The sequence below is a fragment of the Alexandromys fortis genome, unplaced genomic scaffold, assembly GCF_014885135.2.
Source record: "Alexandromys fortis isolate MF-2015 unplaced genomic scaffold, M_Fortis_MF-2015_v1.1 scaffold_63, whole genome shotgun sequence".
Classification (NCBI taxonomy): domain Eukaryota; kingdom Metazoa; phylum Chordata; class Mammalia; order Rodentia; family Cricetidae; genus Alexandromys; species Alexandromys fortis.
The window spans coordinates 9012565-9030882 of NW_026067953.1; the positions used below are offsets into that span (position 1 = coordinate 9012565).

The 18318-nt window shown below is 44.7% G+C and overlaps 1 protein-coding gene across 5 annotated transcripts; it reads right to left on the reverse strand.

Moving 5' to 3' along the window:
• Positions 1-49: 49 nt before the first annotated feature.
• On the reverse strand, positions 50-7462 carry Serpina10 (serpin family A member 10). 5 transcript variants are annotated; one of them, XM_050151542.1, is made up of 6 exons: positions 7344-7418; positions 5285-5437; positions 4386-5104; positions 2734-3007; positions 1773-1923; positions 50-396 (listed from the first exon to the last, which is right to left on the reverse strand). In XM_050151542.1, exons 3-6 carry the CDS (start codon positions 5101-5103, stop codon positions 205-207), a joined length of 1335 nt encoding a protein of 444 aa, XP_050007499.1. In that variant the 5' UTR covers position 5104; positions 5285-5437; positions 7344-7418; the 3' UTR covers positions 50-204. The 5 variants fall into 5 exon arrangements, with proteins under 5 accessions (XP_050007499.1, XP_050007495.1, XP_050007496.1 ...); XM_050151538.1 differs by having other exon boundaries at positions 5330-5437; positions 7344-7417; XM_050151539.1 differs by lacking the exon at positions 7344-7418 and adding an exon at positions 7251-7269 and having other exon boundaries at positions 5330-5437.
• Positions 7463-18318: the final 10856 nt, after the last annotated feature.

The following is an 18318-nucleotide window of genomic DNA, read 5'->3' on the forward strand; positions in this document are numbered from 1 at the left end:
AAAGGCTCTCAGGAGCAAGTTTAAAATGCTGGACAGATTGCACAGAATCTCCTTAAAATATGAGTCATTTTAATTTTTGTGTTAATCAGAGAACAGCCACAACAAACTGGCCAGATGCAGAGGAGGGCACATTCTTTACCATTCACCACCGGCGTCCTGTGGTTCAGACCCCTCTAACTCAGCATCTGATTACACACGCCTGAGTCACAGGACAGTGGGGTTCACCACCCTGCCCAGGAACAGAAGCATCTTGGACATCTCCTCATAGATCATGAAATGAAAAGGTCGGTTCACTTTGATGACAGGAGGCATGGAGTAAGCGACAATCTCAGACAGTGTCCCTGCCACTGCCTCAGTTCCTCTTTCATCTACTTCAAGCACCGATTGTTGTAAGACCTAGAAAAGGAAAGGACGCGGAAGACTATTTGGCAATGGGAAAAGGGAATTGACAGAAAATCTCCACAGTAGTTCTGCCCACCCAGCCATGTTCCTGAGGTTCAATGTTGCAGCCAAGAGGTGCATGAGATTGTGCCATAGACTGCCTCATAAATCAAAACAATACCAGGAGGCTATGGCAACTGGTGTGGGGTCTGGGAGATGCATCCTAGGCTTGGGATCAGGGAAGCTGGCTGGTAAATGTCTACATGTGGGCATCTAGTATGTATTTATTGAACATGTACTTTGTAATGCTGCTTCTTGAGCTGAGCTCCTGGGCCTTGAAGGCACTTTTGGCTGCCTGATATTGCTCTGAGGCATTTCCTGTGGGCAAGCCTCAGGGTTTATGATGCCTTCCTGGACCCTGGTTGTCTTTACTCAGGCTGAGGTTACCCTGCTGGCTCTTACTTACATGGGTACCAATTTAAATCTCTCAGAATTAACAATTGTATGAACAAATCTGAATCAAATCTTGTTTGTAATGATGAGGGACAGAGTTGCAAGGAGCACAGGCCAGGAATGCTCACTAATTCACTGCAGTGCCCAGAACTGCTGCAAGAACCAAGATTGCTTCCCAGAAGAACACTAATTAGCTAAAGAGATTTGGTGCGAGCTAGCAGTGCTAACCAGAAGGACACCAAAGGGTTTGGTATGTCCAGGCTCCTCAAAATACCTTCCTGAGGTACCAGCTTTCATACATACAAAGTATGTGCTTACTAGTACCAAAGCTGAATAAACTTGTTCTCAGTACTTCAGAAACAGGACCAAAAAGTGTGAGTTGGAGTACTTACCAGTCAACATATTGCAAAATAATCAGCCATTTGTGTATTAGGCTGTTTTTCAAAGAAGGGATGAGACCCTTGTCTGAAGAATGGGAAGGAGGGGGAACGGTGTGGGAGGAAGAACAAGAGGGTCTTCTAAGGCTAACTATAGAGGAGATAGAATGGCCATCACAAGGCATGGCAGGCTGGGCCAGGTGATGACTAGGGGTTTCTTTCATACTAAAGGTGATATAATTTCATGAGCCTTTTTGATATTCAACACAGGTACTGATGGGTTATAAGGCAGTCTGTCTGAGGAGCAGATGCCTCCCTAGGCCTTGGGAGAGAAGAGGCATGGAGCTCTTCCAATGAGAACCTAGTTAAAAAGGTGTTTGAGTAGCATGGCTTGAGGTTCTTAGAACACCCGGCTTGGATGCTACTTCAAATTATTAGAACTGGAGTAAAATTTCTTACCAAAGCTAGACATTTAATCACAACAACATGGTTTGCACAGTATTTGTTGGTTTCAGAGGCTTTGTAGCTGAGGACTGGGCCTCAGCACAGCCCCTGACTTGCCTTGGACACCTGAAGATTTCTTGCCACGGCTGAGAGTTCGCTGAGGTCAGCTGAAGTGGAAAAGATTTTCCTGATTCCCATCTGCTGGAGCAGCTTGTGCATCTCATACCTCTGGTCCAGCTTGAACTTGGGGAAGAAAACCTCCATTTTCCTGTGGCACATGGACAGATGATGGTAAAATGGCTAGGGACTGCTGATAAGGACATGGTTTCTTCCTCCCTCCAAGAATATTTGCCTGACTTTATATAGCTCATGTGATCCTTTCATAGTGTTCTGTCTCAGAGAAAATACTTTAGGCTTATGAATACTCACTTTGTCTCCCCCAGAGAGCTAGTTTCTTAGCTCACTATGCAAAATCCAAAGAATTAGCAAAGGATGCCACACTCCATGTCCACTTGAAAAAACAACCCCAACCAACTTCCTAGATGCTTCCTGCATCCCTTCAGACTACTGGAGGATGCTGTCCCAGCCCAGGACCCCAGACCAAGTATTCCCAGAGAACGTGGGGATGAGCAGACAGAGGAAGCAAAGAGCGCTTTCAACTAGCCCAGCCATCTTAGCCAGGAAGGCTCCAAGGTTGTTTATTTTCCCTCAGAGTTCTCTAAGATTATGAGATTTGGAAAGATGACTTTTTTGACTCAGAAAAAAAATCTACTAATGACATCAAATTAATCTTAATTTTCAGTTTTCTTGCTCTATAAAGAGTAGTCAAAAGTACATTTACCAAGAGGTATCTCAATAGGCAAATAGTTGTATTTGCTGAGTTAATAAACAATAAACCTAGGCTTACACTGAGGATGCTGAAGATAGAATAGAAAACAGGACAGATATTGCTTCTACCTGTAGGAGCTTGGTACTCACAGGGAAGCATGGGCAGTAAGCCAGAGGGCATTGGGTAAAACTGTTGGGAGTGATCATGAGGATGGCAGGCCATATCTGAGAAGCAGGGGAAGCAACATACCTGGTTTTCATATCCTGGAGCCATGTCTCCACAAGGTCTATGGTCAGGTAGTCCTCTAGGGCCAAGTGGTCACCTGTTTTCTCCGTGAGGACCACTAGCATGGTGGCATTTCCTTGGTAGGGCAGTTTGAGGATGTGACAACGGAACTTCTTATCAAAGGTGGAGGCAAAGTTGCCTTCCCGGTACATCATGGGCACCTTAACAGCCTTGTATTTGTCCAGGTGGAAATTGTCAGCCTCGGTAGAGACGGGATCAAATGGAGTCAGCCACTTCCCTGAACAAGTGAGAAGAAAGCCCCTATGGAAGAAAGCCTCCACAGAACACACTGGTTTTGCTTGAGTGGTGGAGGAGAGACTATCCTACCTACCCCATTTACTCCGAACAGGGAGTGCCACTCCTTTTTCGAGTTTACTTGAACCATAGCCCAGGCAATGAATTCCCCAAACATCAAACTTTAGCTCTAACCATGACCCATCATGGAACCACCCACAAAGACAAAGATGACCCTTCCTCTCATTTGTTCCCTTATTCTGGATCTGAACAAAACTTCATTTCCTGGCGGATGGCTTCCAATGACTCTCTGCATGAGGGACTCCTGGCTACCACATGGCCCCATCATGCCCTTATGCAAACATATACTTTACTGATAGTAGGGGTTTTTCCAGTTCAACATTTCTTCATGTGGCTCTGAGAGGAGAGGCCACTACACGACTCTACTGAGTATCTGTTTTGGGGTCCTGGCAAAGGACCCTTCAATCTAGGGCTTTGTGAGTCTCCTGGTATAGCTTTAAGTACCAGAGGCATCCACACCATACCCTGTGCCCTGTTGGAGCTGGAAGAAATTGGGGTAATGAGGTTATGGGATCCTTCTTTGTATTTAGCCTCTACCATCCATTTGTGATCCTGATCAACCTAGCTTCTTCAATCTTCACCTGCATCCCTTTAAGAAAGGAGACAGTGGCCCTACTCTGCTTGCTACATTGACTACCAGGAATAGCAAAGATGCCACCTATTCCTGTCCCATGGTGGGTAGTAAGTTCTAAGCACAATGTGCAGTACCTAGCATATGTCAGCTGTGGTGGCTTTATACCTATAGCAAGTTAGAATCCCAATTTTTATATAAAAAAATCTAAGATCAGGGTACTGGAGAGGTGGCTTAGCAGTTAAGAGCACATACTGCTTGTACAGAGGACTCGAGTGTGGTTCCTAGCACCCCTACTGGGTGTCTCACAACTGCCTGTAACTCCAATTCTAGGAGGATCCAACACCTCTGACCTCTGGGTTTACCTGCACACAGACAAACGCACGCACGCACACACACTTTTGGCCCCGATCACAAAAACAGAATGGGAGATGCAGCCCAATTCTCACTGATAGTGAGCTTCACATTCAACATTCCAGTGCTACCTTTCTCAAACATTAGGAAGAAAACCAGGCAGAGGAGCTGTGGGAACTGAGGACCACAGGTCTGCAGGTGGTAAGAGAGGGGCCTCGGGGAAAGCATCGTTCCCTCTTCAATGTGTGCTGGACCTGTAAAGCAGAGCCCATGCTTGCAGAGCATCCTTTTGCACTAACTACACTGACCAGAAGAAGGAAATGGAGAGAGGGTCAGGTTCCCATGGCTTTGCAGCAACAGAAGACTAACAAAATACCTTTGAACAAGATGTAGTCCACCAGAATTAACTTTGTTTCAGGATTAATCTCATCAAAGAGCTTGGGAATTTTTCCCCGAGTCTCTTTGTTAATGTAGTAGTTCATAAGCCCTTTGGCCTGTGAGGAATTTCGAAAATTTGTAGAAACACACTCTGTATCAAAATACTTCTTGGATAGATTGAGGTAGGTCTCTTTGATATCAAAGTCCTTGTGGATGAAGGCAAAGCTCCCCTGGGTGAGGTCCAGCTTCTGATTGTTGGAGAGGGTTTCTCTGAGCCTCTTGAAGAGGGATGGGAGGATGAGGGGTTCTGCCTGACTCAGGGCCTGTAGATGGAGCCCATTCTCCACCTGGACTCTGGTCTCTCCCTTGGCCCCCAACATCAAGTTCACCATGGCCACAGACAGGCCAAATGGCGAAAAGATTACATTGCCATCGTGTCTCATGGAGATCTTCCGTAGCAGGCTGAACCCAAAGTTTGAAGTCTCATTGGACAGCTGCTGCTGGCTAGTCCTCAGCCAATATTCTTCCTCCTCTTCATCGCTGGGAACCCAAGTCTGGTTCTGAGGATCCTGAGACTCTAACTCTGCCTGGGCCTCTGGTAAATGGGAGCTGAAGTTTAAACTGGTCACCAGACACACCTCTGCCAGGAGGACAGGAAGCAACAGGCTTGAAGTTGCCCTCATATGCTCAGCTGTGGAGGCCAGGGGCCACTTCATCCTGGGAGAGAGAGATGGGGAAGGGAGGGAGGGAGGGAGGGAGGAAAAGAGAGAGAGAGAGAGAGAGAGAGAGAGAGAGAGAGAGAGAGAGAGAGAGAGACTTAATACCTAGTAAAACATCTTTGCTTTGTAGGTGTGGGCTTTCCTGGGTTCTTGCAGGTTAGCTATATCCTAGACTGACCTGGAGCAGATAAGTTGGGGGACACCATACCGGGAGGTCACTTACAAGCCTTCTTCCAAGTCCTGTCCTCTGCCAGGTTCTTGAGCAGCTTGTGGTCCTCCCCTAGTTTCTGCTCACTGGCTTTCCTCCGGCAGGGCCAGGTATGGCTCTTTTCTATGGAATGGACCAGGAGGGAGTTGGAGCCATTTATTGATCTGCTTTGGGCTTCACCTTTATCATTTGGCTACAAGATATATCATACAGCCCCTCCATGCTGAGCCCCAGGGCCTTGATGTGTGACACCTTTGACTGGGGATTTGGAGGGTCTAAGAGGGAGTCTGACCAAAGGAAGGCGTTCCCACGTAGAGCTTTGTGATTTAAGCCCTTCCTCCTCTGCGTGCCCTGTATACAGTTCCTGGAAGGGCTCCTCCCTTCCTCTACCCGCAGCCCAGTGGAAGCTCACTTTGCCCTGGCAGTGGCATTCTAGTACCATACTCTTCCCTCTGATGCCAGCTGCTACCTTTCTGAAATTTCCTCTTCACACTCAGTTCCAAAACCTGGCTCTGGGACTGTGCCATTCAATGTATTCATCCATATTACCAGTATCCTAGAGTCTGACATATATGCCACTAAGATTTCCCCAATAGTCCACTCTCTGCTGGCCCACAGGAAGGCCTGGATAACAGTAAGTATCCTGTGGGGGATGCCTGACAGTTCCCATCAGTAGAGCCCCTCACTCTGACCATGGGACCCCAAGTCAGCATGTGACAAGCAGCTTCTGAACTGCTCCCAGTCCCTCTTCTATACTTGTCACAAACCACATCCAGCCCTAGGACACAGACCCTTGCCACTTGCTTTGCTAAATTCCCCACAGAAACCAGTCCCACCCTTGCCTTCCAGCCTGAATGACCCGCAGGTTTCTCAAATGTCACTATTTAGGATTTGCTTCCCAGTGCTAATGACAAGGCCACCACATTGCTGTAAGCATTGGGTTGTTAGCTCCTTCCAGGTATAAAATATCCCCAGTATCATGCCTTCATTTTGGTTATGGACACCATACCTCTGTTCCTTCACAACTCATAACTGAAGCCCTACCCAGCTAAGCTGAAGACATGGCAAGGCGGGGCCTTCGAGAGGTGCCTGGAAGAGGTCATAAGCATAGACTGGTGCTAGCGTGTGTCCTTAGAATACGAGACACTGGAACCTTCCTCTCTCCACCAAGGACACATTGAGAGGACAGCCATCCGCAAACCAGTAAGTGGGTCCTCACCACACCCAACCATGCTGCCCCTCATCTTGGACCGCTAGAACCGTGAAAACATATTTGTTAAGCTTCCTGAATTTGTTATTTTCTGTCCCAATAGCCCAAGCTGCCCAGGAGAATTCCATCACTGTGTTTAGTTCAGCTTTGTAACTTAAGCCCTCTGATTATTCCTGATTTCACAGTTGCTTCTGACTGTCTCGGCCATCAGGGAACTTTGCCAGCGCACCAGCTTGATGTCACCCTTTCCTAGGACTAAGTCTCACTGTTCCTGAAGTAGCCCTGTAACGTCTGTTACCAGTGTTACGACACCTGCTTACTGAACAGTGTAACTTGCTCTTTCAGGCCTTTGCTCGTCATGGGAACCATCCACGATATATGCAGGGTGCTCCCTGGATGGTGCTCCCGGGAGCAGGGCACCATCAGGTGTGCTGAGGACACACCTGCTCACACGGAGCCTGAACAGCAGGCTGTTGACCTGACACTCAGCTCTGAGCAGTGTGTGTGGAGCAGTGCCTCCCTTGCCTCTCCCCAGCCCTGGTGGGACCAGGCTCGCTTGCCTGAGCAGTGAGTTATGGCAGACAACTACCGAGTCTTCAGAGCCATTCCCCTGGCCGCCTCCTGTCTCTGGCTGACAAGCCTTTTATGCCACCCCAAGACCAACTTGGATTTACAGCCCTTTGGGGTCTAAGCTAAAAGACAGTATGCCTTCCCCCCAGATCTCACCTTGACGCCCACTAGGAGAAGTGGAAGCAGCGCTTCTCCCCACCCCTGCCCTGTTAGACATGCAGGAGGACCCCGCCATCCACCGCCTCTTACCAGTTCCGACCTCTGGTGTTAAGAAGATCATTCAGAGCAAAGAGGCAAGCAGAAGCTTGTGGCCCAGAGCGTTGTGCAAATATTTGTTATTCCAAAGTGTGGTCCCCTTGGGGTGTTACTGATTAACACCCTGCTGGGATAGGGTTGATTTTCTGGAAATTCCGCAGGCTGATCCTGTGGCCCCAACAATAACCGGAATTCGCAAGAGGCTCACTCTCGCAGGGTGGGGAGTGAAGGTTCTAGCAAAAAGGTTATGGTGGGCCTCATGGCTGTTTCTGGGAACCATTAGTGGATTTGGATGGAATTTAAGACCCACTGTCTTTTCCCTAAGGAACTGTCAGTCTAGTGCTGGAGACCAGGTTCCTACTGGGTCACTTCTTCCAACAAAAGGCCTGTTGCAAGGTCCATGTACAACCGTCTGTGTTGAGACTGATCCTCACGAGCAAGTGCTGAGTCAGAGCTGGAAAAGACCCTTTAAGACACAATAGCAGGTTGTCATGTGTCAGCTTTGTTATGTGTCCCTTCCTATTCTTGAGATGAGACTTAAAGTCAATATAGCTTACCCAAAGAATAGAAAAAAAAAGTAATAGGGTCTGGGATTGAAGGTTAGTTGGTTGAGTGTTCCTCGGTTTGGTCTGAAAGATTGCTCTGGAACATCCTGGTGTATGGAGGTGGGCATCTGACATGAAGTGTGATTTTGTGGACTTACTGACAGAAGCATGACCCTTGGTGGTATCAAGTCCAAATGCATCCAATCACTGGGATCAAATGAGGGCTACTTGGTCTGAGTGGCTTCATTGTTCTGGAATTATCTTAGATTAGGATTTGAGTCGGGCCCACTTCTGGTCCTGTTGCAGCACTCCACATACCCTGAGACAGTTCTTCTATCTGTAGAGAGCTGGGAAATTACACAGGGAAACTAACTAGGATCATTCGGGGCCAATCGCGGCCATTGCCGCTCAAGATGGATGCAGGCATGCCAAGCTGAGTTCTTACAGAGATTGTAAATTGCCTCATCTTTGCCGGGTACATAGTCACTTGCTTCATTCCCCTACACCCTTTACATGTTGTGCATGTCCCACGTCACAGTTTCCATCTATTTTTGATATAGGTATATATAAGTACATTTATTTATTAGCACTCCTAAAAGAGATCTATGGATTCTCAAGAGCATTCAATACTTCTCAGCCAAGGACTGGTTTATTTTTTTTCATTATGCTTGCACTTATGTATATCTCTAAGGATGCATTTATGCCTCCAATCCATATCTAGCCCTATAGGACCATTCCTTGCCCCATTTCTCTCCCCTCCCTTCATCTTCTCTTCCTTCCCTTAGTCTACCCTTCTCTCCCCTCCTTTCTCTGTCACTCTGTCTAGCTTTGTCTCTTTGCTTATCTCTCTCCTCTGTCTCCGTGTCTTTGTCTCCTCTGTCTTTCTCTGTTCCCATCTCCTTCATCTCTGTTTCTCTCTTGCTTGGGATCGCACCTAGGTCCTCACACATCCTAGGCAAGCCCTCTCCCACCAAGCCGGATCCCAGCATTCTTCCTTGCTGTCCTGGTCTGTATTGCATTTCCCTTTTATGCTCTGTCCTACAGGCATATAAATAATATCACAGCGTCATATGCTTACACCACTCTGGAAGCAAATCTGCAAAGAAAACTTGGAGATTTTGCTGGCAGTGTTTTCTCCTTTAAAGTGGGAGCATATGGTCCAAATGCCATGTTCAGAAGATCCTTGGCTCAATTCTTTTTCTCGCCTTCTGTGTGGTTATCTGAAATGTGCTGTTATGCTTATCTTTTCATTTGGCTTTGAGACTTTTCTCATCTTCACTGTATTGTTGAGTCTGTAAGATGGTACTGTTATTCCCCGAGTCTAAGCCATATGAAAAGTTGCAGGAGGTGATGCACCATTGCACACCATCCCTCATACTCTCATCTGACCCTCCCCTGTCTCCTGAGCATCATTTAACCACTTCCTTTCTGGTTCTTTTTCTTGCATTTCTTTATGTAAGGATAAACATATGTATTTGTCTTTATTATTTTTTTTTACAAAATCATAATGATACCTATAGGAATTGTCACTTCTTTACATGACTTCACAGTATTGTAGTGTTTACTCAGCAAATTTCCTATGTTTAGGCTTTGATATAATGTCTAATGTTTTGCAACTGCAAAACACTTTAGGGAGATTATTTTCAAAAACTGCCAGATGTGTGTCATTAGCTTAAATTCCTCAAAGTCAGGCTTCTAGATCAAGGGTAAATGCTTAAAATCATAAGGTTTTGTTTTGTTTTTTAGAATAAAGTTGGAATTGACTAAGATGAGGTTTTAATGTAGATTTAAGCATTAACACCAAATGGGAGAGAAGTATAAGAGAAAGACAGTACATGCCTTAAGGTTGGGGCATGCATGAACACACAAGCACACACACACACACATACACTGGCCACTTTGGATTGGAGGTGTGTGTGTGTGTGTGTGTTTAAAGGCATTGACTGCTCTTGCAGAGGACCTAGATTTGGTTCCTTTTGGTTCCCAGCACCACATGGTGGCTCACAGCCATTGTTAACTCTAGTTCCAGGAAACCTAACACCCTTCTCTGACCTCCATGGGCACCAAGCATGAATATGGTGCACATACAAAAGACAACACTCACACCCATAAGATAAATAAAACCTTTTAAAGAAAACTTGGCATTAGAGGCAAGCTAACACTCGTAAAGTGTAAATATGACAGAATTAGGTAAACTAGTCTTTGCGGATGTAATCAAGTTAAGGATGGAAGGAAGCCATTACTCTCTTGAAGAGGGTCCTGGCTCAGATGATGAATATTCCCACAAGAGAAAGGCAGAGGGGGACGTGAGTCAAAGAACCATTGTGGGGGAAGGCCACATGAAAATGGGTGCAGAAACTAGAGCTGTCTCCACAACCAAGGAATGCAGATGGCTGCTGACACCTGCAAGCTAGGAGGGAGACACAGAATTATAGACTTTAACCTTGAACTTAGCCCTCCCAAACTGCATGGCTTCTGTTGTTTAAGGCTATTTAGTCTATGGTAACTGGTTACTTCAGCCTTAGGAAACAAACACCAAGTATATTGTCAACTTCTCTTCACAGGGAAAGTCTGGTCTCTACTAAAGAAGGATGAGAAGGGCCCTTTTCACACCCAGGCCACACCCCCATGTATTCACATTTACCGCTGTCCCAGTGCTTAGCAAATGGGAATTCGGGGTAGTTTTAGTTGGTGACTTTTAAGTGAGGTTGAACATGTAGCCAAGTGTTTAATCACCTATAGTCCTTAAAGTTCTGTCCCTAAGCATCCTACATCCATGAACTAGGTCCCATGCTCCGAAGGGACCATAATCTCTCTCAACAGAATCACCAACTGGATATCATATATTTAAACATATGAGTCTACGGGGAACATTTTATACCCAAACCATGCCCTTGTCATGGCTTATGGCCACCGATAATGCAACATTCATTTCGATAGTCCCCGGAGTCTTAACAGTTCCAACACTGTTCAAAGGTCCCAAATCCAAAGTCTCTTCTGAGACTCAAAGCAAACTCTTAGCCGTGAGCCCCTATAAAGTCAAATCATGAGTTACATCCTTCTTCTGTATAACACAGAGTAAATGTCTCCATTCCAAAAGAGAGCAGGAAGATAGCAAGGAAAGACTGGGCCACAGTGAGAACCCAAAACCAGCTGTGACAAGTGGTGACATTGGTTAGGCTCCAATGGGCCTGGTTAGTCCCATTCCTGTGTCTCTGCTGCCTATGGCACACATGGCCTCCCTCACGAGTCCCAGCTGCCACTTAGTCTTTACCTAAGCACATCTCTCCAGACACAGAATTCAGTTCTGTTACTTGTTGCCTGCTCTCATTGGTTTTCCTCTGGAACTTTAATGCAGGTCTCCATGACCCCCATAACCCTGGAAATCTTTGTGCCTGCAGACAGCCCTGTCTATATGACATCAACGTCTGTGCTCATCTTGAGACTAGCTCATCGTGGCTCACTTGCACCTTGGATGCAGCATCCCCTGAATGCCTGTGTGGCTGAGCCTGAGAAAATACCCACCTCGGTGGCTGTTTGAACTGCGTGCCCTCGAGGCTCAATCTTCTTAAGCTCTCACGTTTAAAGGAAGGTGTTCCTAATGACTGCATTTTTACACCCTGGACCCTCAGATGGAGGGCAGGACCCTCTTAGGCACACATTCCTTATGGTGCCCGAGCAAAGTGTGTGGCTGCCTTTCAGTTGTGTCCGTCATTTTAACAATTACAGCTCTTTCTCTGTGCTCACCTTGCCTGTAACATTAAACCCATCCTCCCCGACTCCGTATTTCTCACAGCCTTCTGCTCCACTTCCCACTCTAGATCATTGTTATAATCAGGGCCTAAAACAGCAAGTAAGGACCATGGCATGGTCTGAACGTTACACTGTCTTGAAATTCCACCTGCCAAACAAATCTGCATATTATTTTAAGATCCTGTCTCAAAATGTCTAGACCTGGGCAGAACATAGATTCTTTGTTAAATTGCACCACGAATGGCCTCAAGTTCCAGCAGGGTCCCTGCTCCCATCTGGAAGCCATGAACACAGACCCTGCTGTCCAGACGATGTCAGCATTCCTGAAGTCCTGCCACGCTGGCCCCTAACATAGTGCCTACATCACTCTGAGGCTTCTTTAGCCCACTGTCAGGTTTACTGCAGCAATGGCCCCACCTCTTGGCCCCAGTTTTCTGCACTAATTGCTCTCTTTCATCACGATGGCAAAATACTGGACAGAAGCAACGTACAGATTGAAACCTGGAGCCCGAAAAAAATGTCTTCTGTATGTTGCTTAAAGCAGTGGGGAGCTTCTGGCACAGCCCCCGTCCCCCAAGCCACATCTTGAAAAACCAGGAGACAGACGACAGGAATAGAAGAAAGGCTGGGCTAAGCCTTCTTTAAGGGCATTCCCCCTCATAGTCTGCACCCATGAACTTGACCCTGGAACTCAACAGGTTTCATAACCTCCTGCACAGCACGGGGGACATTTTCCTTTTCGTACTGTGTAGCTGCATTTCTTTTCTCGTCTAGATCTTTGATTCCTTTTATTCCTCTGTACAATGTCTCACGTGTAGAACGGCTCGAATTTTACACCCCTCCCCCATTCAAATGGTTACCCAGTTGTTCCACGTCATTTATTTAAAAAGCCATTCATTCTGAAAAATATTTATGTATGTATGTATGTATGTATGTATGTATTTATTTATTTATTTATTTATTTATTTATTTATTTATTTATATTGCGTGCGCTCTATCTGTATGTATGTCTGCATGCCAGAAGAGGGCATTAGATTCCATTATGGATGGTTGTGAGCTACTATGTGGTTGCTGGGATTTGAACTCAGGACCTCTGGAAGAGCTGCCAGTGCTCTTAACCACTACGTCATCTCTCTAGCTCCTAAAAATCATTCTTTATCAAACATTATTGTCGTTTGTGCTTGAGTCATTTCCAGACTTTTTTTAACCCTTTAAGTATCAGTCATCTTTAATTATACTTTATTTTAATCATAATAAATCAGCAAGCTAGATATAAACCAAATTTTTAAAACTTATTTTTAAAATTATCTTTTAAAGTAGCAGGTTTCCTTTGTTTGTCTGTTTGTTTTTTTCCACACTTTGTTGTGGTTGACTGTCCCGACTCATCCTTACAGCTCTCATCCACCGGTCTGCCTGTGTGTTTATGTGCAATTACCGGCGTTGGAACTAAGGAATCTGTGTCCTCTGCTTGCCATCTGTCACAAGAGCCTCCCCCTTCTTCCCGAGCCCACAGCTTCTTCTTGTCCTGGAATCCTTGGATGCTTTGTAAATGGTTGATGTCATGCTGTCTGTCTAGGAGAAAATTGTTGGTATCTTCACTGGAGCCCCAATAAATTAATTCATTGTGTGAGAGGAAGCAGCATGTGGGTGACTCTGAACCACTCAGGAAGGAGTAACTTTCCACAGCTAATTTGTTCATCTCTGATTTTGCATTGCATTTTCCCCTGGTTTTTTGAGACAGGGTTTCTCTGTGTAACAGCCCTAACGTCCCTGGAACTTGCTCTGTAGCCCAGGCTGGTCTTGAACTCACAGAGATCCACCTGCCTCTGCCTCCCACGTGCTGGATTTACAGGCATGTGCCACCACCACCTGGCTTGATTTTGGATTTTTAAGGAGCAGTTTATTTTACTCAATACAGGTTTGGGGCACTGTTATATTTATCCCCGTGTGCAGTATCTTTTGGACAGCTGCTGGCTTTGTTCTTCCATTGCATGTCTTGGCTGACAGTTATTTGTGTATATTGAAAGTGTCATTTTATGCTAATTATAACCGGACATCTTGGTGACTCATTTACCGATTTCCGGGATCATTGGCTTTCATGTGTAGGTTCAATATAGACTTTGGAATCCTTTCGTCTATTCAGTGATGCAGGCCTATGACCACATCGTGAAAATGCAGACAGTCTTATTCTGCCCCTTCCACTTCCTTTTCTGTAATGAATTGCATCATCTGATAAATAATTCCAGTACAATGTGAAATGACAGTAGACATAATGAGTATTTTTGTCTCGATTTTTGCTTTAGTAAGAATCAAGAATAAATTTAACGTTTTTTTATGTAAGAAAAGTTATGGCTTTTAAGAATCGGGTGTGTGCCTGGCAGTGGTGGCATAGGCCATTAATCCCAGCACTCAGAAGGAAGACGCGGGTGGATCTCTGAGTTCGAGGCCAGCCTGGTCTACAAAAACTAGTTCCAGGACAGGCTCCAAAGCTACAGAGAAACCCTTTCTTGAAAAACCAAAATAAGGAAGGACATACATAAGAATCAGATGTGTATGTGTGTCTAAATATGCATTTGAGAGATATCGTTAAGAAAATATCTTTTAACTATTATTTTTCAGGGTATCTACTTCTATCATCTGCTGCATCCATATAACCATGTGCCCACACTTCTAGCTATATTTTAAGTCTCTAGTCTCTACCATCCTTGTCTGTCTATATCTATATCTAATTATCATCTAGTGCTTCCTCTCATTTGTTTGTCCTGAATCAGGCAAGAAAGTGAAGCCCTTTCATTCTACAGTGTCTCTCTGGCGCCCTCTACTGACAAAGTCCAACATCGTGCCCAATGTGGGAGCAGAAACAAGAAGATCCAGACTTAGATTTGTAGAGATGGTGGGAGAGCTGATGAAATTGATTGATAACTTGCTTGTCAAACTGTGTTACTATTACTCCTATTATAATAATTCATAGTTTAAAGACATCTTTGAAATATGTTCCATCTTTGCCCACATATTACTGTTCTGACGCTCTTCATTTTTCCATGTAGGTCCAAATTCCCACCTGGAATCATCTTTCTGCCTAGATAACTATTTTAAACTTGTATTTAATAAGTGTGTCATCTTTGGTCTTCTAAAATCTTTGCTGTCATTTATGCATTTATTTTGATTTTGTGTGTATGGATGTTTTGCCTGCATGTCTGCATGCCATGTGTATGCAGTGCCCACAGGGTCCAAAAGAGGGCGCCCTATCACCCTGGAACTGGAGTTACCGGTTGAGAGCCCAGATGATGGTGTAAGGAGTCAAACCTGGGTCCTCTGGAAAGCGACCAGTGCTCTTTACCACCGAGTCACCTCTTAACCCCTTTGTTTTCATGTTTGGAGGGTGTTTTTCTTTCTGAAAAATTTTATCACCTCCCTCCTTCACTTCTGGAACTTTAAATACATCTTTAGGTTATAGTTATAATGAATTCTGATTTTTAACTTTCTATTTATAAACATTCTCTAGCTTACCAAACTTTGCAAAATAAAACCATAATGCATTTAAACCATCTTTAAACTACTGTACATAACCACCATATACTGATCAAACCCAGAAAACTTATAGGGATACTATATTGTGTTGATAATATCAATCATTCAAATATTTTCAACTGCCCCACGTGTTCTGGTTTAGAGTCCACTTCCAGAGCTCCCAGTGCACGTGGTTTTCATGTCGCTAGATTGTCCTCCCACCCAGACAATATGTTTCTTTTCTCTCCAGGCCCGTGGATGGATTATGCCTAGATGTTTTGTAGGTTTTTCATTTTAGGCTTGTCTGAGATTCCTTCCTGTTAACCTCAGTTTGTACGGTGTAGGTAAGAATCGCACAGAAATCGAGTGTGTTTTTCACTTCAGCATATTGAGTGGTTGACAAAACTTGAGGTGAAAATCCAGCTTCAGGTGAGAAATCCAGCCTCATCTCACCTTTGTACTCTGTGTGTAGTGTGTCTTTTTTTTTTTTTTTTTTTGGCTTATTTTAACAGTTTTCTCTTGATACTTGGTCATGTTGTTCCTTGCCTGAGGTGCTTTGTGTTTCTCTTGTGGATTTGTTTGTCAAGTTTTGACAAAAGTGAAACAAAAGAAAGCAAGAGTAGATACCAGGCATTTCTCATTAGCTTTCTTATTGCTGTGACAAATGCCTCCCAGAACAGCTCAAAAGAGGAAAAATAATTAATTTAGCTTAGAATGCAGGCATTTCCAAATCATGATCATTGAATCCACTTGTTTGGGAGCTGTAGTTATGTGGAACGCTACGGTGGTAGGAACATGAGGGGCTGCTCGCCTTACTGTGGTCAGGAAACAGAAACGGAATAGAGGAAGTGGCCAAGGCAAGATATGGCACCAATGACACCCCCCCAGTGACTTGTGCCCACATACTTGGCCCCAAAGCTTGCTTATCACCACTTCCCAGTAATGCTAGGATGTTTTCCCAAGTGGTTTTCTTCTCCTACACCCACCCTCTCCTGGGGCTCAGATTTCAGATGATAATGCCATGCGGAAGCCTGAATCACAGGGAGTTTTATTTGTATCGTATTGGTTTTATAGCATTTTGGGAAGATACATAAGAAAAGAATATTGAAGCCTCAGTGGTGCAGAGGTTGGGTCAGGCCGCTGGGGGAAGCCTCAGCAGCGACAGCCATGACCTCTAGAAATTATCTCACCCCTGGAAACTCAGCTCCAACCCCACCTGCACCTGGAGGAGTGGCCATCTGAGCCTTGGGTCAACAGAACCACAGCCCCCAACTACACCACCTGTTCACAGCTCCACCTGTTCTAACCCCAGTGCTCTTCTAGACAAGGACTTTTAATAGTAAAGTTGAGTCAGATGCTTTTCAAAATTACTGGAGATAGAAAATCAATTATTTGCTAAAAACTTATTCTTTTTAATATGAAAAAAAGAATATTCAGTCAGCCACTGTCGTCCTAGGTCTAATCCAAGCTCCTCCGCATCTTTTAAAAATAGTAAGTGATGCGGTAGAGAAATTAACTTTCATATTTTTATCTCTCTGTGGTGGCTTGAAAGAAAATGCCCCAAAGGAAAAAGCACTATTAGGAGGTATGACTTTGTTGTAGTAGATACGGTCTGGTTGGAGGAAGTATGTCACTGTAGAGGTGGGCTTTGAGGTCTGATATATGCTCAAGATACCACCAACTGTCATAGACTACTTCCTGTCTGCTTGAATGATGTTGAATTCTCAGCTACCTTTCCAGCACCATGTCTGCCTGCACACCACCATACTCCCAACTGCTAGGCTCCCTGTCATGAAGATAATGGACCAAATCTCTGAAACTGTAAGTAGCCATCTCAATTAAATATTTTCTTTATAAGAGTTGCCATGATCATGGTGTCTCTTTACTGCAAGGAAACCCTAACTAAGACGCCCTTCCTTATTGTCTTTGAAACCCAGTTAACTTCGTTTGTGTAGCTCAGTGTAGCAGCCTTTTCTTCAGTGGTTCTGAGTTTTACATATGATTGCTCCTTTTGAAGTTGTTCTAAAAACATATATTGCTTTCTTATTTCATGATGATTTCAATTTTTGTTCTTATATCTTTGATTCATCTGGAATTAGTCAAGAATGAGAAGAATTGCACATTTCCTTCAGTACCTAGCAATTCCCAAGCATTACATGGCTTAAAAGAATTTTTCCAGCCAATTGATTTCAGATGGCACTGGCATTTTTGATTTATACTAAATATCTGTTATTTAAAAATGCATATTCTGAAACCACATTACACATGCAACACATACATGAGGTATATATAAGGATAGGTGAAATTAAGAGAAAGGAAACTATGAACTTGGTTTGATTATTCTCTGCAAAAGTTTGCAAAAAAAAAAAAAGAAAGAAAGAAAGAAAGAAAGAAAGAAAGAAAGAAAGAAAGAAAAAGAAACCAAAACCAAAAGCCAAACCACAAACATAGTGGAGAGGAAATAGTGTCCTGTGTACAGTTGGCATGGGAGCATTCTGAGTAGAGGTAGGGAAATTGCCTCAGTGTGGCTGATCCAAACCCTGGTGTGGGGGGTTCTGCATGAGTGTGCACGTATGTTGATTTTGTGCTAAGAACAGAGAAGCAACAAGTGTTAGACCTGATCCCTCACATCTGCCACTTTCTCCTCTGATAACTGTGCCATTCACCCATGACAGGCTTCATCTATCAGCCCATCCAGTGCCCATCCAGGAGTTGCCAGCCCCTCTCCCCTCAAACTTCTAAAGAAAACTACATTGTTCTAGTTTCAGCTGTGGAATACGCTATGACCTGGCTGGGCTTCTGTCTCAGGCCAGTCTCCCTCTGAGACCACACATCTCCCTCAACACACTACATTCTGGATCCATGGCTGATCCAAGATGCCCTGTGTTCTTATTCTTGTCAGAAATAGAGGTGGTTTGGTTGGTTGGAGTCACCCCTCTTGTGTTAGGACTAAATGTCATGGACTGAATGTCTTACAGATTCATTTTGAAACCTAGCCTTAGAAGCCCACCAGGGCTTCTGGAAGTGATGAGATCATAAGGGTGGAGCCCTCATGAATAGGATTAGTGCCCTTTGTAACAACCCTAGAGAGTCCTTCCTGCTCTTCCCTCCATGTGAGGACAGGGAGAAGGCACCATCTATACATAAATCAGGAATGGAGC